Raw genomic sequence first — 20,812 nt, 5'->3', positions numbered from 1 at the left:
GCTTGTTTGTACTTTATTTTGAAAAACAATAAAAGTTGTTGTACCATAAAATGTTTACCGATAAAAGCATTTTATTTTTAAAAGAAATTGATGCTTCAAGAAACAAAATAAATAAGCTATATACACAGCCTAGTAACATAATTTACAAAGATTGAACAAAATTACATATAAACTCAGTTTCAGTGCATTAACAATATACAGTACTTTTTTTAAATATAAGTAACATTTATGCGTCTTCATAAAAGACAACATAGTTGATCAAGTTCTATATTTTTAAGGCAACATCTATTGCACTATTCTTTTAAAATATTCAAGTAAGTGACATAGGAGGTGAATACTGTTATTTAAGAGGTATGTGAGATTCTCTCCATAATCTTTACATGTTACAGTGTTTAAAAGGTAGAAGAAAAAGAATCAAATTATTCTTTCAGCATACATCACTGCTTTTAACACTATAACAAAGTGACTTTACAGTTCAAAATTTTTTCCTTCAGTTTTAGCTTTCGGTTTTCACATGCTTTTTGGAAAGTTCAAGCGGCAGCAAACGTGGTAAAGAAGTTCCATTCAGAGACACAAGTAGCTGAAGCTTTTCCATACAGTCCTTTACAACGCTGTCCAAATAACCACTTATACTCAAATCCAATCGTTTCTGATGACCTAACATCCGATCAGCCAGACCCAGACAGCAAACACCCAGTAGGGAAGGGGGATAGGTGTTAAATGCATAATCTGCCAGGCTCAGCTCTGCCACCCCTCTGGCCATTGCTTTGGCATCGATTGCTTCGGTCATGTCTTGGTCACAGGCTTGGCTCTGTTGCACCCGAAGGTGAGTGAAATGCTCCAGGAAGAAGTTTAAAGTAGGAGCTCCAAGACTGAAGTGTAACTTGAGCAGGATAATGCACTCCAGGTTACAGAGCTGCTCCCGGGAGAAGGCATGACAACAGAGAGCCAACAGTTGCTTCACCCGGGGAGGATGCACTTCCACCTGAAGGGAAGGGCAGAGAGTTATTAACATCTGCTTCCAAGAGGCTGCTCCAATCATGACTTCTACAAACAAACAAGAATTATGAAAACAGCCTTTAAAATTCAGCATTTTTTTCATTCTGCTGACACTGTTTTACTTTATTAATTTATGACCCAACTCTTGTAAACAATCAGAGATCAGTAGCAATAAACAGACTTAAACCAAAATCATGGCCATTGATGAAAATAAAATAACCCTAAAAAGAGAATACCTTAACTAAAAAAGTAGTTCAAATCATTAATCTTTCAGATGCTTTAAGAAGAAAAATATAATCAATTTGTTTTATTATATAAATTACCAGTTATGGACAGATCATTTTTTGGGTTTTTATTGTTTTATTTGTCCAATATTATACTTAAAAAAAAAAAATACTAAGGGCCTCTCTTAGAAAGCCGCGGTAGTGATGCTGCTGTGGTAAATACACAGAAGCCCATTCAATTCCTATGGGCTTCACTGCATTTATCACGGCAGCATCACGACCACAGCTTTGTAACAGGGGCCCTATGGGGCCTTTTTACTGAAGCTTAGCACATGCTAACAGAATTAGTGCACATTAATACCCTCCCCCCTTTTTACAATGTATACTTTTAAAGCACTGTTGTTGAATGGAAAATTAATAAAGATTGTTAAAAAAAAAAAAAACCTTTACCGTGACTGCGCTACGGTTTTGTAAAAGGGGAGGGGGGGGGTAAATGCCATGTGCTAATTCCAATAGCAATCACTAAGCTTTAGTGAAAGGGCCTCTAGGTTTATTATGACTATACCTTTTAATTCCCACACCCCACAACAACCCAAGGGTATCTGACACCTTAAGTGAACCTTCAACTGTATACCATCCTCCACCAAGGGATGTTTCAAAGCCCTTTTTTCCCATGTCCAGAATTTCCCCTTCCCTATCACTCTGTAGTACAGCATCCCTTCCTTATCTTCCCCCTACTATGTGTCCAGCATCTCCCATTCCCTAACTCCCCTCCTCCAAGATATTTAGCATCTCTCCTTCCTTATCCTACCCCCCTCCCATGTCAGCAAAACCCAAGGCAACCGGCATGTCTAAAGAAGACTCAATGAGACCAGTGTGGGGCACTGAGCATCATTCTGGTCACCTGCCAGATCCTGCTCCCTCCAAAACAAGAAATTTGGAGGAGGTGGGATCCAACATGTCTGTACAGATGCTCAAGGCCTTGCATCAAAGAACGATCTTCACTTCACCTAAGTCTCACCACAACTTTTTACTGGTTTCAACACTTTCACACAATGACCTCAGCAGCACCACTCACTGCTCAAGTACTTTCACAGCAGCGCACTTTACATGCCATATCGTCATTGGCCAATAATTTCACATTTATCTCAATATCTTATTTAATGTATTACTTAAACATAACATAACTTTAGTCTTCTATACCGCCACAATCAGACAATTTCTAGGCAGTTTACACTGAAGAGAACTGGACAATCAGCAAATTAGAAACTACAAATAGTAAACGTACAACATATTTCATACTGTAATAAATATCTGCTAAAGAAACAGCTTTGTTCACTTATCTTAAAGCTGTTTAGTTTTGCAGTCTGGGGAGGCTGAATCCAACATCTTTTGCCATTAAGCTTTATCAAGGATCCTCCTAGAGCCATCCCATGCTATCAAGTTCGCAAAAGTTAAGCGATTTAAGTTAGAATCCTCTTTAATCTCTTCTTGACCACTAACTTTCCAACAAAGTACCAGTTCCAGGTAGTGGCATGGGGGAGGGGAAATGCTGCTATTTTTCAAGATGATGGCACCAGTGCTAAAGCTATTACGGATTGCTCCTGCCTTCAACTGGAATTGGCACTTTGGTGGTGAGACAGGGGTTGAGAATGGGAGGAGGGATCAATGAGAGTCCTGCATTTTTTTTTTTTTTTTTTTTCCAATAAATTTTTATTTTAAAATTCTTACATCAAGTGAAATACAGTTTATACATTCAATTATGAAAAACACTTGAAAATATTAGTAAATGTTTGTTCATTATAATTTAACGCCCTCCCCCCCTTTAATATAATTTTATAACACCATATTATTACAGTAATTTTCCCACCCTATCCCTTTTATATATTCTAAATATGTGCAATGATATCTAATCAGTAGAAAAGTTTGTCAATGGTCCCCATATTGTATTAAATTTTTTAATATATCCATGTTGTAGCGCCATAGCTTTTTCCATTTTATATATATGACAAGTGGAATTCCACCAAAAAGTGTAATTTAATTTTGTATAATCTTTCCAATTCTGAGTAATTTGCTGAATGGCGACCCCTGTTAAAATCAATAAAAGTTTATTATTATTAGCAGATATCGGACTCTGTGTTCTCATTGCTGTTCCAAATAATATTGTATCATATGATAGTCCAACATGATTTTCTAATAATTTATTAATTTGGGGCCAAATTAATTTCCAAAAGGAATTAATACAGGGACAAAAGAATAATAAATGGTCTAATGTACCCACTTCTATCTTACAATGCCAGCATCTATTAGATCTACTACTATCTACTTTCTGTAATCTTGTAGGGGTCCATAAAACTCTATGTAATAAAAACATCCATGTTTGACTCATAGATGCTGACCTTGTAGTATGTATTCTCCAGGACCAGAATTTTTGCCATTGAGATGCAGAAATTGTCTGTCCTATCTCAATACTCCAAATGTCCCTAAGTCCTGTCCTCTTTTTTTTGTTTAAAAATCCATATATAATCTTATACCATTTTGAGGCTTGGTGTCCTAAAAAATCTGCTTGAAAACAAAGGATTGGCAAACTATGTTGATCATTAAGATTCTTCCATTCAGGGAACCCTTCCTGAATAGCCTGCTTCAATTGCATCCATTTAAAATATTGCGATTTATCTAATCCAAATTTTTGTTGCAATTGTGAAAAACTAAGCAGTGATCCATTTACTATTACATCTTTTAAAGTTCGTATGCCTGCTATTATCCATTGTTTCCATACTATTTTAAACCCACCAATTTTGATCCTGGAGTTTACCCAAATAGATTGATTTAAAGTTTTAGCCAATGGATCTGGAGATAAATTACTTATAAATCTTAATGTTTTCCATGTATCTATTAGAATTCTATGATCTTTATATCTCCTAGGTATTGTTATACTAATGAAATGCTCTGGATGTAAAGGGAACATGAGTCGCCATTCTAAATATAACCAATCGGGTATATTTTCCGTGAGATCTGGGAGGATCCAATACATACCCTGTCTTAAAATATAGGCTTGATGGTACCTATAGAAATTTGGAAAATTTACCCCTCCCTCCTTAATTGTTTTTTGTAATGATGCTATAGCGATTCTGGGTCTTTTCCCGAACCAAACAAATTTTGTAAGTATATTGTTTAACTTTTTATAAAAAGACCCCTGAAAAAATATTGGGATCATACTCATTTGATAACAAACCACAGGTGAAATCATCATTTTAATTGTTTGGATTCTCCCCCACCAAGAAAGATGTAAAGGATTCCATTGCTCACACATTTCTGTTATTTTCTTTAATAAAAGTTTTTCATTCTCTTTTACTGTATCATCAATTGTATTTTTTATAATAATACCTAAATATTTTAGACCTTCTTCTTTCCATTTAAATGAATATGAGTCAAATAGTCCTTTGGTACAATGAATATTAATTGGAAGAACTTCAGATTTTTCCCAATTGATTTTATAACCAGAAAATTTTCCAAACTTTTCTATTAAGTTAAGTAGATATGGAATGGTGTCTTCTGGTTCTCTTAAATATAATAAAATATCATCTGCATATGCAGATAATTTAAATTCAAAATTGGTAAATGAAAGTCCCTTTATTCCCTTAGTTTGATTTATTGCAATTAATAAGGGTTCCAAAACAATATCAAAAAGTAAGGGAGATAAAGGACAACCTTGTCTAACTCCCCTTAGCAAGTTAAATTTATTAGATAAATTATTGTTTATATTTAATCTTGCTCCAGGGGAACTATATAATGTTTGAATCATTTTAATAAAACCAGGTCCTATACCAAACCATTCTAAAGCTTGATACATAAACTTCCATTCTACTCTATCAAATGCTTTTTCTGCATCCAATGATATTAGAAAAGCTGGATCATTAATATTTTTTGCTAGATTTAGAGAATGAAATGCTAATCTAGTGTTATGTGAAGAGTGTCTTTTAGCAACGAATCCTGTTTGGTGTACATCAATGATATAAGGAAGAGCTTTTGCCAGTCTTATAGCTAATACTTTAGCAATTAATTTAGCATCTACATTCATCAAAGATATAGGTCTATAGTTTGTTATCAACGTCGGATCCCTGTTTGGTTTTGGCAAGACAATTATAACAGAATCAGCCATAGTTCCTGATATATTTCCATTTTTTATTTGATATTGATATAAATTTAATAAATAAGGTATTAATATATTTTGAAATGTTCTGTAATATTCAACAGTATATCCATCTCCACCTGGAGCGGATCCAACTCTAAGAGACTTCAATGCTGACTCTATTTCTTTTAAAGATATATGTTCTTCTAAACTTCCTTTTATATGATCCGGAATATTTGGTCCAATAAATGATTTTAAAAATTCTATACCATCTTGTTCTTTATTTTCATAAGTATCAGAAGTATATAAATCCTTATAAAAATCAAGAAATTGTTCTATAATATCTTCATTGCTAGTGTGTGTGTTGCCCCGTTTATCCTTAATTGCAATAATCTTAGATTTTCTTTTTTTTGCTTTAATAAAATTTGCTAACAATTTTCCAGCTTTATTTGAATTTCCATAATACTGTACCTGTTGACAGAACATGTCTTTCCTTACAAATTGAGAAGAAATCTCATTATATTTAACTTTTGTTTTTAATAATTTTTGTAATATATCATGTTCCCATTTGATAATTAATTTTTGTTCTAATAATTTAATTTCTTGTTCCAGTTCTATAAATTGTTTTTTAAGTTGTTTTTTCAGAAATGCAGAATATGATATAATATTTCCTCTCATTGTTGCTTTATAAGCGTCCCATAAAATTTCAATATTTATATTATCCGAATTGTTAATTTGAAAAAATTCATGCATTTTTACTTTAATATCTTCTATAAATTTCATGTCAGCAAGCAACGCATTATCAAATCTCCAAATTGGTTTAGAATAAACTGATATATCATTCTGCAGATCAATCCACACACCAGCATGATCAGAAATAATAATAGGATCAATAATTGCTTTTATCACTTTTTGTGCTATATTATTAGAAACAAATATATAATCAATTCTTGAAAAGGATTTATGGACCTGTGAACAAAAAGAGTATTCCTGATCATTAAAATGAAGGATACGCCATATATCAACTAAATTACAAGATTGTATTAAATTATCTAATCCTAGTGATTTCATAATTTTACTTGGTTTTTTGTCCAAAATAGGATCCATTACAGCATTGAAGTCCCCAGCTACTACTAAATTAGAGGCAGCCAGTGGTAGTAATATCTGTTGAATTTGTTTAAAAAACTCCATTTGACCCACATTAGGAGCATATAAATTAAATAAATCCAGGGTTGTATTTCTCAGACTCATTTTAATATGTACCCATCTTCCTAAAGCATCAAATTTTATTAACTTAAAATCAGCAATACATTTCTTATTTATCAGGATAGCTACTCCCGCTTTTTTCCCAACAGCAGGAGCGAAGAAACATTTGGATACCCAACCCCCTATTAGCTTATTAGATTCAACCACTGATAGGTGCGTCTCTTGCAAAAAGTAAATATCCGCGTTCTGCTTATGAAGAAAACCCATTATTTTTTTTCTTTTAACAGGATGGTTTAGACCATTGACATTAATAGAATAGATTTTAAGTGCCATCTAAATTAACAAGTAATATTTGACATGAAACACTATTATAAAGTTTTTGATCAGATATCCGCACATATGTATCATTTATTCCTTTTCTTACTATTAAACCCTTATCTTTGGAACTTTCTTTACCCATTTCCCTTCCCCTATTCCCTCCCCCCTCCCTCCCCTCCCCATTAAAGACAAATTGTGTAAACTTGGCCACACGCATCATAGATCGGCAATAAGATACCCCGAGAAGACCTATTCTTTTATAACTTTCCCTTAAGTCATATATATATTTCAATTATCATTCAGATAAAATCATGAAGTGCAAAAAAAAAAAAAAAAAAAAAAAAAAAAAACATATTATACTATTCCATATTAAATAATTTAAATATGAATAAAATATACAATCTTTAATATCAGCTGAAATCAATAAATCATTTTCCCCATCTGCTATTATAAATATTATCAGCAGAAAATATTAATTTGGGATTATGATGTTATGTAATTGATGAACCTCCGAGTAAAGAGTCCCTCCCACACGGAAGACGCCAACACAGAATCACACACCAGCCACTTTTTTCCCCTCTTCAGTACATGCTCTTACAATTAAAGTAAAGTTCTGTTCTTCCAATTCCTCTTCTTTCTTCTTATTTCCAACGTGGTATATTGTCCTTATGTGATTAAATATAGTTTATTTTCTTCTTGGAAATATTAATAAATATGTCATTGTTAATATAACACACAACCATAAAATCCATATCTCAAATCTTCTTCCGGTACCTGTAAAATATCCACTTCACCGATTTCCTCTTGCTGATCCTTCCAGGGATGTAAGTGCAGTTAATAAACCTATAAGTAAGACTAATGTATGACTCGCATTAGCCCCTCCATGCGAAAGACACTCCTCCCAGAAATACATCAATCCACAACATCATTCCCTTTTTCAACGCATGTCCTTAATATTTTCTCTTTTTTTTTTTTTTTCTTCTTTTTTTTTCCCTTTCTTTCTTTCTTTCTTTTCCTTTTCCCCTTATTATTTTTTTTTTTTTTTTTTTTTTTTTTTTTTTTTTTTTTCCCTTTCCCCTTGCTGACAACATTTCAAATTTATGTTCTGGGAACTAAGAAAAATTTTTTATTAAATTCCTTCACCAAATATTTACTTTCTCTCTATCTTTATATATTATAGTGTACTTTCTATTATTTATCCATATTCACATACTAACTCAAGCCACAAAAAAAAAACTTCTTGTTCCATCATGGAATGTCTAATTCATACTATTCTAAGCAAGAAAAACGTTGAAATGGAATATATTTGAAGCTACCTGATAACATTCTATATTGTTATTTTTTGAAATTGTTTTAACTTTTTCATATATTCAAATAAGATTTCTTTTAAACAAAAATAATATAATATAGTAAAATAATATATTACAATAAATATAGATCCAAAATTAGATATAACAAAGAATTAAGATGACATTGGCACTTCTTGAGATTGAATAAATTTATCCAGCTTCTCTGCATCATTAAAAGTTAAAGTTTTATTTCCAATGGTAACCTTCATATTTGCCGGATAAACTAAACCAAATTTTGCCCCCAATTCTCTTAATTTTGGCCTTAAGTCCAGTAATTTTTTCCTTTTTATAGCTGTGCTCTTTGCGAAATCTGGAACAAAGTGAATAGAAGCATCTTGATATTTCAAACCTTTATTTTTTTTTTGCCATTTGAAATATTTCCATGACCTGCTGGTGGCGCAATAATTTAAAGATAAATGGTCTCGGTCCATGTTGATTTTCTGCTCTTTTTTGCGGCACTCTATGTGCCCTTTCCACCTCTATGGGAAACTTTGTTTTAAACGGAAGTAGTTTGGGTAGTAAATTTTCAATAAAATCAACCGGATTTCCTTTCTCTGCTCCTTCCGGCAAGCCAAGCAAACGGACATTACTTCTTCTTTCTCGGTTCGAATAATCCTCCAGCTCTTGAGTAATTATTTCAATTTTTTTCCTATCCGTTTGAATATAAGAAATTTCTTCCTCAACAACCATCATTCTTTCTTCCAAATTGTTTGATTTAACTTCCATTAGATCCATTTTCTTATTTAAAGTTGATACTTCCTCCGATATATCAGTAACTTTTTTAGTTAAAACTGAAAGCATTTCTTTTATATCTTTTAATTCTTTCATTACCTCAGTATCTGCCATTTTTAGCCCTGTCTCCTGTTCAGGTTTCGCTCGTTTACTGCTGCCAGACACTGCAAAGTCATTTTTATTTTGTTTTCCTGACGCCATCTTCTTAACCTCTGTATTTACCATAAATCCTATATTTTTTTTTTAAAATTGATTTAAATTTCTGACGACTTTAGATACTTTCACGGTCTTTTTCTACGGAGCTCTCTTATCAGCCGACCGTCCCCATGCGCGTCCAAGCCACGCCCCCAGTCCTGCATTTTTTTATATCTTTTGCTTTAGTTTGGGAATGGAGAATTGAATGGCCCATAAAAGGAATTTAGATCACAGGGGGAAAGGGGAAACCTTTGAATCAGCGCCAATGGTCTCTTTACAGCCTACCACCATCATACAAAGTGAGGCATTTTTTTTAAGGGGTCCTTTTACTAAGGCATACTAGCCATTTTAGCACGCGCTAAACGCTAACGGGTCCATAGACTATAATGGATGCATTAGCGTTTAGCACGCCTTAGTAAAAGGACCCCTAAGTTTCTCACACATTTATAAGGCCAAGAATTTGAGAAGTTTCCAGTCTTGGCAATATGTTAGAAATTTCCCATGAATTTAGTTATGGATAAGCAGTTGCTGACCCACAAATTATTTTGCAGGTTGTAACAAACACATCACAGTTGTCCTGTTACAGGGGAAACGGAACATCTTTTTGTTGGAGAGGCCATACAAACCAATCTCTAAACACCACTGCCAAGGTCTAGTTGCTGATGCTGTGATGGGCAAAATATTGGTGAGGACTACGGCCCCTATAGCCCATTCCATTCTGATGCCTATTCCCTGTTAGTCCATTTATGGGGGTTGTTATCAAGCTGTATTAAGGGGAAAATAGCATGAGCTGGGGCCCTCTTGTTGTTGTTAGGTGCCATCGACTCGTTCTCGAGTCCTAGTGACTTGATGAATTGAAAAGAAATCGGGTTTATGCTAGTCTGCTAGTTTATGCATGGTTATCCCCATGGTTGTTTTCAACGTGTTCAGCCATCTGATTGCAGGTCACCCTCTTAGCCTGGTTCCTTCAATCTTCCCAAACATGATGCCCTTCTCCAGTGATCTCTCTCTTCTGATGGTGTGACCAAAATAAGACAGCCGTAATTTCATCATTTGGGTTTTGAGTGACAAAGCCAGTTTGATCTCTTCCAGAATCGATTTGTTCGTTCTTTTGGTGGCCAACAGCATGCATAAAATCCTTCTCCAGCACCAAAGCTCAAATGAGTCAATCTTCTTTCTGTCTTGTTTCCGCAGTGTCCAGCTTTTGCATCCAGAACTGACCACTGAGAAAATGAGGGGTGGACCAGTCTGATCTTCGTTTGGAGTGTTACCTCCTTGCCTTTAAATACTTTGTCGAGAGCCTTCTTTGAAGAGCAACCAAGTGCTATTTGGCAGAGTATTTCCTCCCTGCTAGTTGCTTCTTTGTTTACAAAAGAGCCCAGAAGATTGAAATCTTTTACAACTTCTATCACCTTCTTGCTCAAAATCTTCATCATTTTCTGTGTTCATGATCTTCGTCTTGTTTGTTCTAATCCCATTTATGACTTTTGACTTTTCTCAGTAGATACAGCATGTCTTCTTTGCTGCTGGTGATGAGCATTATATTAGTGAGTGATATGCTAATAGTTTTTCTCAGTCTAGCAAGAGCAGGGTGAGATAGAAAAAAAAAAACCCCAAAAAACCTAAAACCTATTTCGTTTATTGTTTTATGTAACATGATTATTATGTTAATGTTGTAATCTGTTATTTTACTCTGAGGATGTTTCATTGTACTCCGCATAGAATTGCAGGATATGCAGAATATAAATGTTTAAATAAATAAATAAATAAAATTAATCTGCATAGCGCAGTTTGTTTATATTTTGGCCACCAACTTTGAAACTGACACTCTCTTCTTCCAAATTTGCTTTCTGAAGATGGTTTCACCATACAGGTTGAGCAGGTAAAGTGACAAGATGCATCCTTGCCTGACGCCACGTTTTATTGGAAACCAATCAGTATTGCCATATTCAGTTCTCCCTGCAGTTTCTTGATTTTCATATAGGCTCTCTATGAGCTGAGTTATGTGTTTGGGTATTCCCATATGCACTCCATAGTTTATTGTGATCCACACAGTCAAAAGCTTTACTGTAGTCGATGAAGCAAAGGTATAGAGGTTTTTGGTATTCTTTTCTCTTCTCCAATATCCATGTAATATTGGCAATAATGGGCTCCTTTTACTAAGCTGTGATAGCATTTTTAGCACGTGCTAAACCCACGTTACACGGCTAGAACTAACGCCAGCTCAATGCTAAGCGTGTGCTAAAACCGCTATCGCAGCTTAGTAAAAGGAGCCAAATGTCTCTTGTTCCTCAACCTTTTCTGAAACCAGCTTAAACTTGGGGTAGTTCTTGTTCAATGTATGATTGGAGGGACGCAAGGGAGGGAGGGAGGTATTGAACATGGGGTGGATGTGAGGGAGGGAGAGATACACAGGAGGGGGAGGAGGAGGAGGGAGACATTGGATCCAAGAGCAGAATGCAGTGATGAAGAGATGCCTGGCAATGGGAGTGATGGAAAAGAGTGAGAGAAATGCTGAACCATGGGGGAGAGTGCAGGAGGGAAGAGAGAGGGAGTTCTCAGGCTATGAGGAAGGGGAGGGAAGGAAGAGGGATCCAAGAAGTGTGATCATAGAGGAAGGGGCAAATCTTTGTGATACTGAAGAGATAGAAGCAACAAGTCTCAGCAGCTTGTTGGATATACATAGAAAATGAGAAGTCAGAATCGAAAACCACTCAGAGATTATGAGCAGAAGAGACTGGAACAATGACAGTATTATTTACAAAGATGGAGAAAGAAGGAGGAGCAGAAGGTTTAGGAGGAAAGAGTAGCAGCTCAGTCTTGGTCAAATTTAGTTTTAGATGACAACAGGACATCCAGGCAGCAAAGTTAGCCAAACAAGCAGAGACTTTTTCTTGGACTTTAGGTGAAATTTCAGGTGTAGAAAGGTAGATTTGGGAGTCATTAGCATAAAGGTGATACTGGAAACCATGGGAGGAGATCAGGGCACCGAGGGAAGAGGTGTAGAGAGACAAGAGAAGAGGACCTAAGACAGAACCCTGGGGTACACCAACCGCTAGCGGGGTAGCAGCAGAAGAGGACTCATCAACACATGCACTAAAGGTGCTTTGGGAAAGATAGGTGGCAAACCAGGAGAGGACAGATTCACGCAATCCAAATGAGGACAGCATATCAAGGAGTAAACTGATTTACAGTAACAAAGGCAGCAGACAGGTCAAGAAGGATAAGGATAGAGTAAAGGCCCTTAGATCTGGCCATGAACAAGTCACTGCAGACTTAGTGAGGGTAGTCTCTGTGGAGTGTTGGGGGCAAAAACCAGATTGTAGAGGATCGAGAATCTGTCGAGCTGAAAGGAAGTCCAAGCAGCGACGGAGAATAACACACTCAAATATTTTGGATAGGAATAGAAGAAGGGAGATAGGGCAATAGTTGGACAGACAGGAGGGATCCAGCAAGGGTTTCTCAAGAAGCGACTTAACCACCACATGTTTGAAGGCAACAGGGACAGTTGCAGTGGAAAGAGATAGATTGAGAATATGGCATATGAGAGGGATAACAGTATGTGAGATGGGGTCAAGTAGAAGGGTGGGAATAGGATCCGAGGGGCATGTAGTAGGCTTGGCTGAAGACAGAAGTTGTGCAGTTTCTTCCTCTGTGATTACAGAGAAGGCAGAAAATTCAGCAGTAGTTGACGGAGGGACAAGCAGGCGGGACCAGAAAGGGAAGCTTCCTGAGCTGTTTGGGTGAAGGATGAAGGGGAGGTGCGGGTTGAAGTTCAGGAGAGTGGATGGTGGGTAGGGGAGAAGGATGTGACTTTGTAGTGAACTCAAGGGCAATCTTGCGGACCTTATCATGGAAATAATCAGCCATAATCTGGGGAGAGAGAGAAGGAGGGGTCGGAAGTGGGGGCACTTTGAGGAGGGAGTTAAGCATGGCAAAGAGACAATGAGGGTTGGAAGAAATGGATTTAGTTAGTTGGCTGTAGTAGTCTTGCAGAATTAAAGGAGGTCAACATACATTTAAAGTGAAGAAAGTCAGCACATGTGTGAGATTTGAGTCAAAGGCGCTCAGCACAGCGGATGCAGGAACGTAAGTAACGGACACTGGGAGTAAGCCAAGGTTGAAGTTTGGTATGCCTGACAGAGCAAGAAACAGGGGGAGCAAGGGTGTCCAGAGCAGAGGAGAGAATAGAGTTGTATGATGAGACAGCCTTATGGACAGACTTAGATAACATAGTGGAGGCAAGGAGAGGTGAAACAGTGGATGAGAGCATTGAAGGCTTGAAGATTTTGAAACCTCTTGGAGGTGACTGGGCATGGCAGAGGGGGAATAATGGTGAAGGATATCAGATGGTGATCAGAGATGGGGAGCAGTGAGGTAGAGAAGTTAGAGAGAGAGCAGTTGGAGAAAAAGACAAGGTTAAGGCAGTGGCCATCCTGGTGAGTGGAGGTTTACCTTGTGAGGATCGATTAAATCAAATCTACCCTGGCAATGATTGATTGAAAATAAGACTAAACTATAGATCTCTTGATCTATGCTGGTTCTTTGAATTCTGAACCCATTTTTCATCATATATTTAAGCTTTTAAGGGCATGACATAATTATACAGTGATATTTGTTGTGGGTTATTTTTCAAGTTTTTTGACATATGTTTCCCTCAGCTCCATGTCATTTATAGTTCCCCACATTTTAATTTGGGTACTATCTCACACCTTAATGCTGAGAAGGAGAAACAGAATGGAAGAGAAGAAAAGTGCTGGAAGGATCTGGAGGGGCTAGAAAAGGGTTCAGAGGCAGGGAAAGAGACAGAAGATAGTAGAAGGAGTAACAGGCAGACAACAGGATCAAGTCTATGAAGGAAGTAAGAAAGCATGGGAATTAAAATCAGGAGATGAACTAGGGAAACGATATGAGGGTATGAGAAAGAAAAAAGGAGCTGGATGTCAGGATATGTTGAGAGACAGGTGAGTTGAGGCTGGTGAGGGAATGAGTTGAAGGAAGGTAGATGACAGTTGGGAATGGGATGAGTAGAGTGGCTAAAACAGGGTGGGGGCTATGAAAATGGTGAAAGAAGGGAGAATGGTAAGAGTGCAAGATGGAAAGCTGAGAGGTGAAAAGAAGAAGGGAATAAATTGAGCTGCGAGTGAAGATGCAGAACAAAGAAAAGTTGAAAAAAAAGATGAAAGGAGAGATCTGTATCATGCAAATTTAGAGAAGACATGAAGAACTGGTAAAGAACTCAGATGATTTACACAAGTGAAAGACTGGGATTAATCTAATTACAAAACTAACATTTCAGACAAGAAGGATAGAAAATAAAAAGTAATTTTCACATTTTTTGGGACTGAACAATATTGCAAACTAGAGGAGGAAATATGTTTCTCTCTCTTTTTTATTGCAGGGTTCAGTCTCATTTCTTGGGGTTTCCATTTCAGTTTTTATCTGCATATTTGTTTCTAATTTGTGGTCTCATTCTATATTAGGTGACATCTGCTTATGTTCAGCATATGTAACCAAGATAATTAATTTTGCTGGTGTATAATTCCTGTGCAAGGATTGGTAGCAATTTTCAAATATTTATTCATTCATTCAATTTTCTATACCGTTCTCCCAAGGGAGCTCAGAACAGTTTACATTAATTTATTCAGGTACTCAAGCATTTTTCCCTGTCTGTCCCAGTGGTTCACAATCTATTTAATGGGGCAATGGGGGATTAAGTGACTTGCCCAGGGTTTCAAGGAGCAGCATGGATTTGAACCCACAACCCCAGGGTACTGAGTCTGTAGCTTTAACCACTGTACTACACACTCTGCTCTAGTACCAGTTCTTATACCTCAAAGATTATGGGGGTCTTTTACTAAAGCACGCTAGCCGATTTAGCACACGCTAAATGCTAATGCGCCCATTATATTCTATGGATGCATTAGCATTTAGCGCAGGCTAAATCGGCTAGCACGCCTTAGTAAAAGACCCAATATATTATTGCTGTTTGGAACCTGGCAGTTGGTGCTGTTTTCATAGAGCAGATTTGCTATATTCTGAGTCTCTATATTTCTTCATAGTGTGCCTGGTATTGGCTCTTATCATGCACAAAAAATGTTAAGGGAAAACATTCTAGTTCTGCTCTGTGCCCATTATTGGTGGAGTTTCTGTGAATGCAAAATGTTCTTACAGAACTTGATATGCAGAGTTTATACTGTAGTGCTATTTCATCCTGTACAAACACATGGGGAAAGCTTAGGGCTCCTTTTACAAAAGTGCACTAGGGCCTTAACGCACGCAATAGCACGTGTTAAATTCCTGAGCGCGCTAGCCACTACCGCCTCCTTTTAGCGTGCGGTAATTTTGTGCGTGCGCTAAAAACCCTAGCGCACCTTCATAAAAGGAGCCCTTAATGCTTCAGGATGTGTTTGTCCCAGCTGTTTGCTATCTTTCAATATGGTACTTCCATATTTCAAGACGCTTATATGGCAAATGCAAAAAAATGTTTAAAGGTAACTGTGCCTCCAGAAGTGATTCAGCATTTACTGTTTACATGATTTGGGGGCAGGTGGGTCAACCAGGGAAAAAAAATAAAAGGTGGCCTTATCCGTGAAAGTTTGCTCAGAGCCCCATAAATGGTTAAAGCTGCCCTATACATAGAACTTGTTTAATTTCCACTGTACAGTTTTCTACAAAAACAAACACATGCTCTATTTTTTGTTGTTGTTGTTGTGTGGGGTATTTTTTTCAGGAAAAAATGTCTGTTTCTCATTGGGGGTAGGGGAGATCTATCTATCTTACCTGTTTGCAAGCAATTAGGAGGGCAGTGACCCCCAACAGTTGGAAGCAGTCTGCAGCCACAGGGGTGCAGGCAAGAAATCTATCCAGGATATTCACTGCCAAGCAAAGAGATTCAAAACTGAGATAGAAGTGTCTGTGAACTGGAATCAACCAACTGATGAGTTTACAACGAGACTCCTCCTTCACCTGTCAAAAACCAATCCATCAGCATCAGTAAAAAGCAATCAGTAGCCAGGTTCATCCACCATACCGCACAGCAGAATCTATATCATACATCATAGGTTTCCAATATGCAGCCTCTGCAATCCTTCATTGTGGTCCTCACATACCTGCCGCTGGTGCAAACTGCCTAGAACAGTGTTTTTCAACCTTTTTACACCTATGGACCGGCAGAAATAAAATAATTATTTTGTGGACCGGCGGTTGAAGAACACTGGGCTAAGTCGTGGGCCAGACCCCGCCCATCTCTACCCAATCTCCACCCCAGACCCCACTCCCATAATACTAATTGCACCTTCCATGGCCCGTGCCTCATCTGGAAGCCTTCCCTCTGACTTTGCAATGTCAGAGAGAAGGCTTCCGGTTCAGGCACAGGATGCCCATAGGAGCCACTGCCCGTGGCTTTGTGCACTGAATCAGTTAAGAAGTGGGAGCTGGCTCGGAGATAACGCCGCATCGATCGCACTGTGGACTGGCGGTTGAAGAACACTGTTTTGGTCCTGATGCACGTGCTGGCCTTGTGGACCGGCAGGAAATTTCTGTGGACCGGTGGTTGAAGAACACTGGCCTAGAATCCCCCTCTTTGGGAGCACAGTCCAGAATTCCCACTCTTTGGAAGCTGTGCTTTAGCACAGAGCTTTTTCACAATTCAGCTCTCTATGTAAACCTGAGTTGCGCAATGCAGGAAACTTAGGAGTCTTGCGGCTTCAATTCCCGAAAGACTCCCAAGCTTCCTTCACCGTGTGCCTCAAGATTACATAGAGATCCAAATTACAGTAGAGAAACCCTGCTAGTGCATTGCTTTCGAAGAGGGGCAGTGAGAGAGACTGGGAGAAGGCTGGAGGGGTGAGAGAATGGGTAAAGGCTAAAGGGGTGCTTGAGAGAGAGTGGATGAAGACTGAAAAATTGTCAAGGCCTGTGCTAGTGCTCCTGTAATGAACAGCTGCTGTTGCGGGACTGCTCCATTCCCTGGCTCTAGCCTGATTAAGGTCAGTCAGGTCTAGGAAGAATAAAATGCTAAAGTAGTAGCAAGGACAGAGAATGTAGTTAGGGGGTGGAAAGGCAGAAGAAGCAACATTTGTGGACTGATGCGGACAGGCGGGTGGGTTTGCAGATGGAGGGGAGAGTGGGAGGATGCCAACCACAGGGAGCGAGGGGGTGTCTGTGGCTCTCAGAGTTTTCTTGTTACCACTTTATGGCCCTCGAGTGAAAAAGGTTGAAGACCCCTACTATACATGGGCCAGGACAAAATCAGAGCCAGTGGCATAGTAAGGGTGAGTGGCACCTGAGGCAGTGACACCCTTCCCCAGCCCTCTTCCCCACCCCCCTGCCACGCATGTGCGCCGCTTCCCTTTTCCTGTACCTTTTAAACTTCTCCAGCGTGAGCAGCATGCCCACATCGGTGTTGGCTTGCCTTTTGAGGTCACTTCCTAGGCGCAGGTCCCGGATGTGATGTCAGAGAAAGTGCTGATGCCGACACTGGCAGCAACTTTGCGCCAGGGAAGTAAAAAAGGTACATGTGAATGCAAGGACTGAGTGGCAAGGAGAGGGGTGGGGAGCAGAGAAAAGGAGGAGGGATGCCATGCCCATTGGAAGACCGCATCCCCCTTACTATGTCACTGATCAAAGCTAGTGTCAAAGTGGTAGGTGAACCTTCAGCCTTAGACCTCCCCTCCCAATTAACTTTCAGGTCCCTGGCCCATAACCCATGCAGTATTTTAATAATTAAACACAACAATCATAGTCATCACAAGAACATCTTATAAAAAATCAGGTTAAGGTAGGTGCTGATTCTTCAACTTTGTGGGCTGTAAGGACCTATCGTTTAGTTTTGATTGCTGCTATAGGCCACCGCTTAGCTATGTCTAATGGTTGGACCACTCCTGAACAAAGTACAATACGTATTTCAGGGATTCTCAACCCAGTTCTCAGGACACACTCAAGGTTTTCAGAATAGGAACGATGAATTTTCATGCATATTCATTGTGGATATCCTGAAAACCTGACTGAATTGGAATGTCCAGAGGCAGAACCGCTACGAAAACATAACAAAATTCATTTTGGAAGCAAATGAGATATCGAAGGCATCATCATACAAGTTTTCCTCACATGCCCAATGTGCCTACATGCTGTTTTTAGGTCTCTTGGCTGATGCCAAGTTAGCAGCAGCAGCTTTCTGTCAGCTGGCTCCAGGTCATCAGAATCACAATGCTGGCCAGTCCTGGTTTTGCATCTCGCCTTCGTGAATACGATGGAGTAAAAGCAGCTCTGGTCTTTTTAAGCTGACTCCCCCTACCTGCGGCTGGTGAGCCAGGGAATCCGGGCTCAGGAACCGGCTCTCCCGCTCCTTCTGAAAGCAGTACCACTCCTGCCCGTAGTCCCGGAAGATGCTCAGTTCCAGTTGTAATTCTTCTTTAGCCCGCCGGGTGCTCGCTCCCGCCCCGGGACTCGCTTCATCCGAGGAAGGGCTGGGGGTGTCGAACAGATCGGCAACACCCGAGTCCGACGAGCTGTGCTGCCGGTAGCGCGGTTCACGATTCCGCTTCAGCGGGGCTCTGCAGTGGCTCCCCGGCCGCTCCTCCGGGCTCCGTACCCACACCCGCTTCCTCCTGCCGGGGCTCAGGGCGCACGTCATGGCTGGACCGGGCCGGACAGCGCTGTGAGAAGAGGGGGGATGGAGGCTGGAACAGGGGAGAAAGGGGGAACTGAGACGGGAGAAGTGGTGAAGGGTGAGAGGGCACTAGCACAGCGCCAAACTGGGGTATTGAGCCTGGGCGCTTCGGCTCACTGCACAGTATCTGCGGGTACCGCTGCCACCAGTGCCAGTTTATTTACAAGCGCGCTCTCTCCTCACTGGTTGGGCGGGAGAGCTCCACATTGTGACGTTGGCAGCTGTGCTTTTTCCCGGTTAAAGAACCGCTCTGCCTGACGCTGGCAGCGAGCTCAGCCTGTGCGACTCGCCGAGTGGGTCCCGCCTCCCTGCCTGCATCGCCCTGTTACCATGGGAACGAGAAGGATCCTGTTGCGCCCCCCTCCCCCGACTGCACTTGCTCTCTTCCTCGGTACTTTCAGCCCCCCCTTCCCCCTCCGTTCTGTGAGAGTTCCAGGGAGCTGCATTGACTCCTCATTACAGTAGCCTAAGCCTTATAAAGAGTGGTATATAAAATGAGATTAATGGCTCAAAAGTGAGGGCACACAGCATGAGGATAAAAAGCCCTAGAGGAAATTCCAGCTTTGCACAACAACTGCTCTAACTTCAACCTTCTAGTATTCCCCTAGGAATTTTTGATAGTTAAACTGATTAATTCAAATTACCTTAACATACTCCCTCCTAGAACAATTCTGTAAAAATATGTGTTTGGTGTCAATTTGCTATAGTGTCCTTCCTAATAAATATCAGAGCAGTTTCCATAAAAATTATACTGTGAAACAGAAGACATCCTTTAAAAAAAATCAATAAATTATTAGATAAATTAAGTTGGAAAAGAGGCTAGAAAGAGATTGAGTAAAAATATCTGAGTACAGCAACCACTAGGCAAGCAAACACCCCACCTCCTGAAAGCTAATTAGAAGAAAATATGTTTCCAGGCCTTTTTCAGACTTTTTAGAAAGCAAGCTCTGGTAACAAATTCCATAAAGCTGGTGCAGTGAACAAAGCTGTTTCATAGGGTGCTGTGTATTAGCTATTGTAAGAAACTACTAAAATTATTTTGGTCATGGGAACAAAGTGCTCTACCCAGGACATATATAGTATCATTACTACTAGTATTTTAGCCCGTTACATTAACGGGTACTAGAATATATGTCTGTGTGTCTTTATTTCTGTCTGTCTGTCTCTCTCTCCCTCCCTCTGTCTGTCTCTCTGCCTGGCCCCCTTTGTCTGTCTGTCTTTCTGTGTCTCTCCCTGCCCCTGTGTCTTTCTTCTTTTCTTTCTGTCTCCCTTCCTCCTGCTGTCTGTCTTTCTTTCTATCTATCTATCTTTCTCCCTGCCTCCTATGCAGCAGCATTTCTCTCCCACCACTTCCCTGAGAAGCAGCCACAGCAACATTTCCCCCCCCCCCTTCCCGCGGTCCCGACAAACCTTCGGATTCCAGCAGCCTCTGCAGCACTCTACACACGCTGCTTCAGGGCCTTTTACTGCCCAGCAAATCAGGGCAGTAGAAGGCCCCGAAGCAGAGTGTGTAGAGTGCTTGCTGACCCCCTAAGATGGATCCTAGCATCTGCCAGCTATGATTTGGATTTTTCTTCCCACTTTGCATTTGTCCACATTAAATTTTAACTTAAATTTGGATGACCAGTCTTCCCATTCCCTAAGATCGTCCTGCAATTTTTCACAGGACTTTGAATAGTTTTTTAACAACTTTGAATAGTTTTTTTTCATTTAGTTCTTTACTTTTTTTTTTTTTTTTTTGTAACTGTTTATTTATAGCAAGAGAAAAACAGCACAGCAAAACATCAGGAAAATCCAACAACAATAATAATACAGGCAGGCAATCTGCAGAACAACAAAGCTCCTGATGTCGCCCCCCCTCCCCCCCCACCCCCCTGTGACAGCACCCTGCTCCCCCCAAAAACCCAAGAACACCGCCAATAGGCACATTAACACCCCAACGTGAGGAAAAGTTGAAAGATCAGAAAAATCAGAAACGAAATGG

General features: G+C 39.5%; 1 protein-coding gene across 1 annotated transcript; it reads right to left on the bottom strand.

Annotated features, from left to right (window-relative positions):
* Positions 1-389: 389 nt before the first annotated feature.
* CCNO (cyclin O) lies at positions 390-19,172 on the bottom strand. Its single transcript, XM_033931330.1, has 3 exons — positions 18,454-19,172; positions 15,939-16,124; positions 390-985 (listed from the first exon to the last, which is right to left on the bottom strand). The coding sequence occupies exons 1-3, from the start codon at positions 18,790-18,792 to the stop codon at positions 497-499; spliced, it is 1,014 nt and encodes a 337-aa protein (XP_033787221.1). The 5' UTR covers positions 18,793-19,172; the 3' UTR covers positions 390-496.
* Between the last annotated feature and the right edge of the window lie 1,640 nt (positions 19,173-20,812).

The sequence above is a fragment of the Geotrypetes seraphini genome, chromosome 1, assembly GCF_902459505.1.
Source record: "Geotrypetes seraphini chromosome 1, aGeoSer1.1, whole genome shotgun sequence".
In the NCBI taxonomy this organism is placed as follows: Eukaryota; Metazoa; Chordata; class Amphibia; order Gymnophiona; family Dermophiidae; genus Geotrypetes; species Geotrypetes seraphini.
The sequence above is the reverse complement of the archived record's forward strand: the minus strand, read 5'-3'. Positions and strand labels throughout refer to the sequence as shown.

Excerpts from the sequence above, each read along its gene's own strand:
- CCNO (XM_033931330.1), bottom strand. The coding sequence starts at position 18,792 with ATGACGTGCGCCCTGAGCCCCGGCAGGAGGAAGCGGGTGTGGGTACGG. Across the intron at positions 16,125-18,453 it reads CCCTGGCTCACCAGCCGCAG|GTGAAGGAGGAGTCTCGTTG; the intron begins GTAGGGGGAGTC and ends GGTTTTTGACAG. Across the intron at positions 986-15,938 it reads TCCTAATTGCTTGCAAACAG|GTGGAAGTGCATCCTCCCCG; the intron begins GTAAGATAGATA and ends CCTTCCCTTCAG.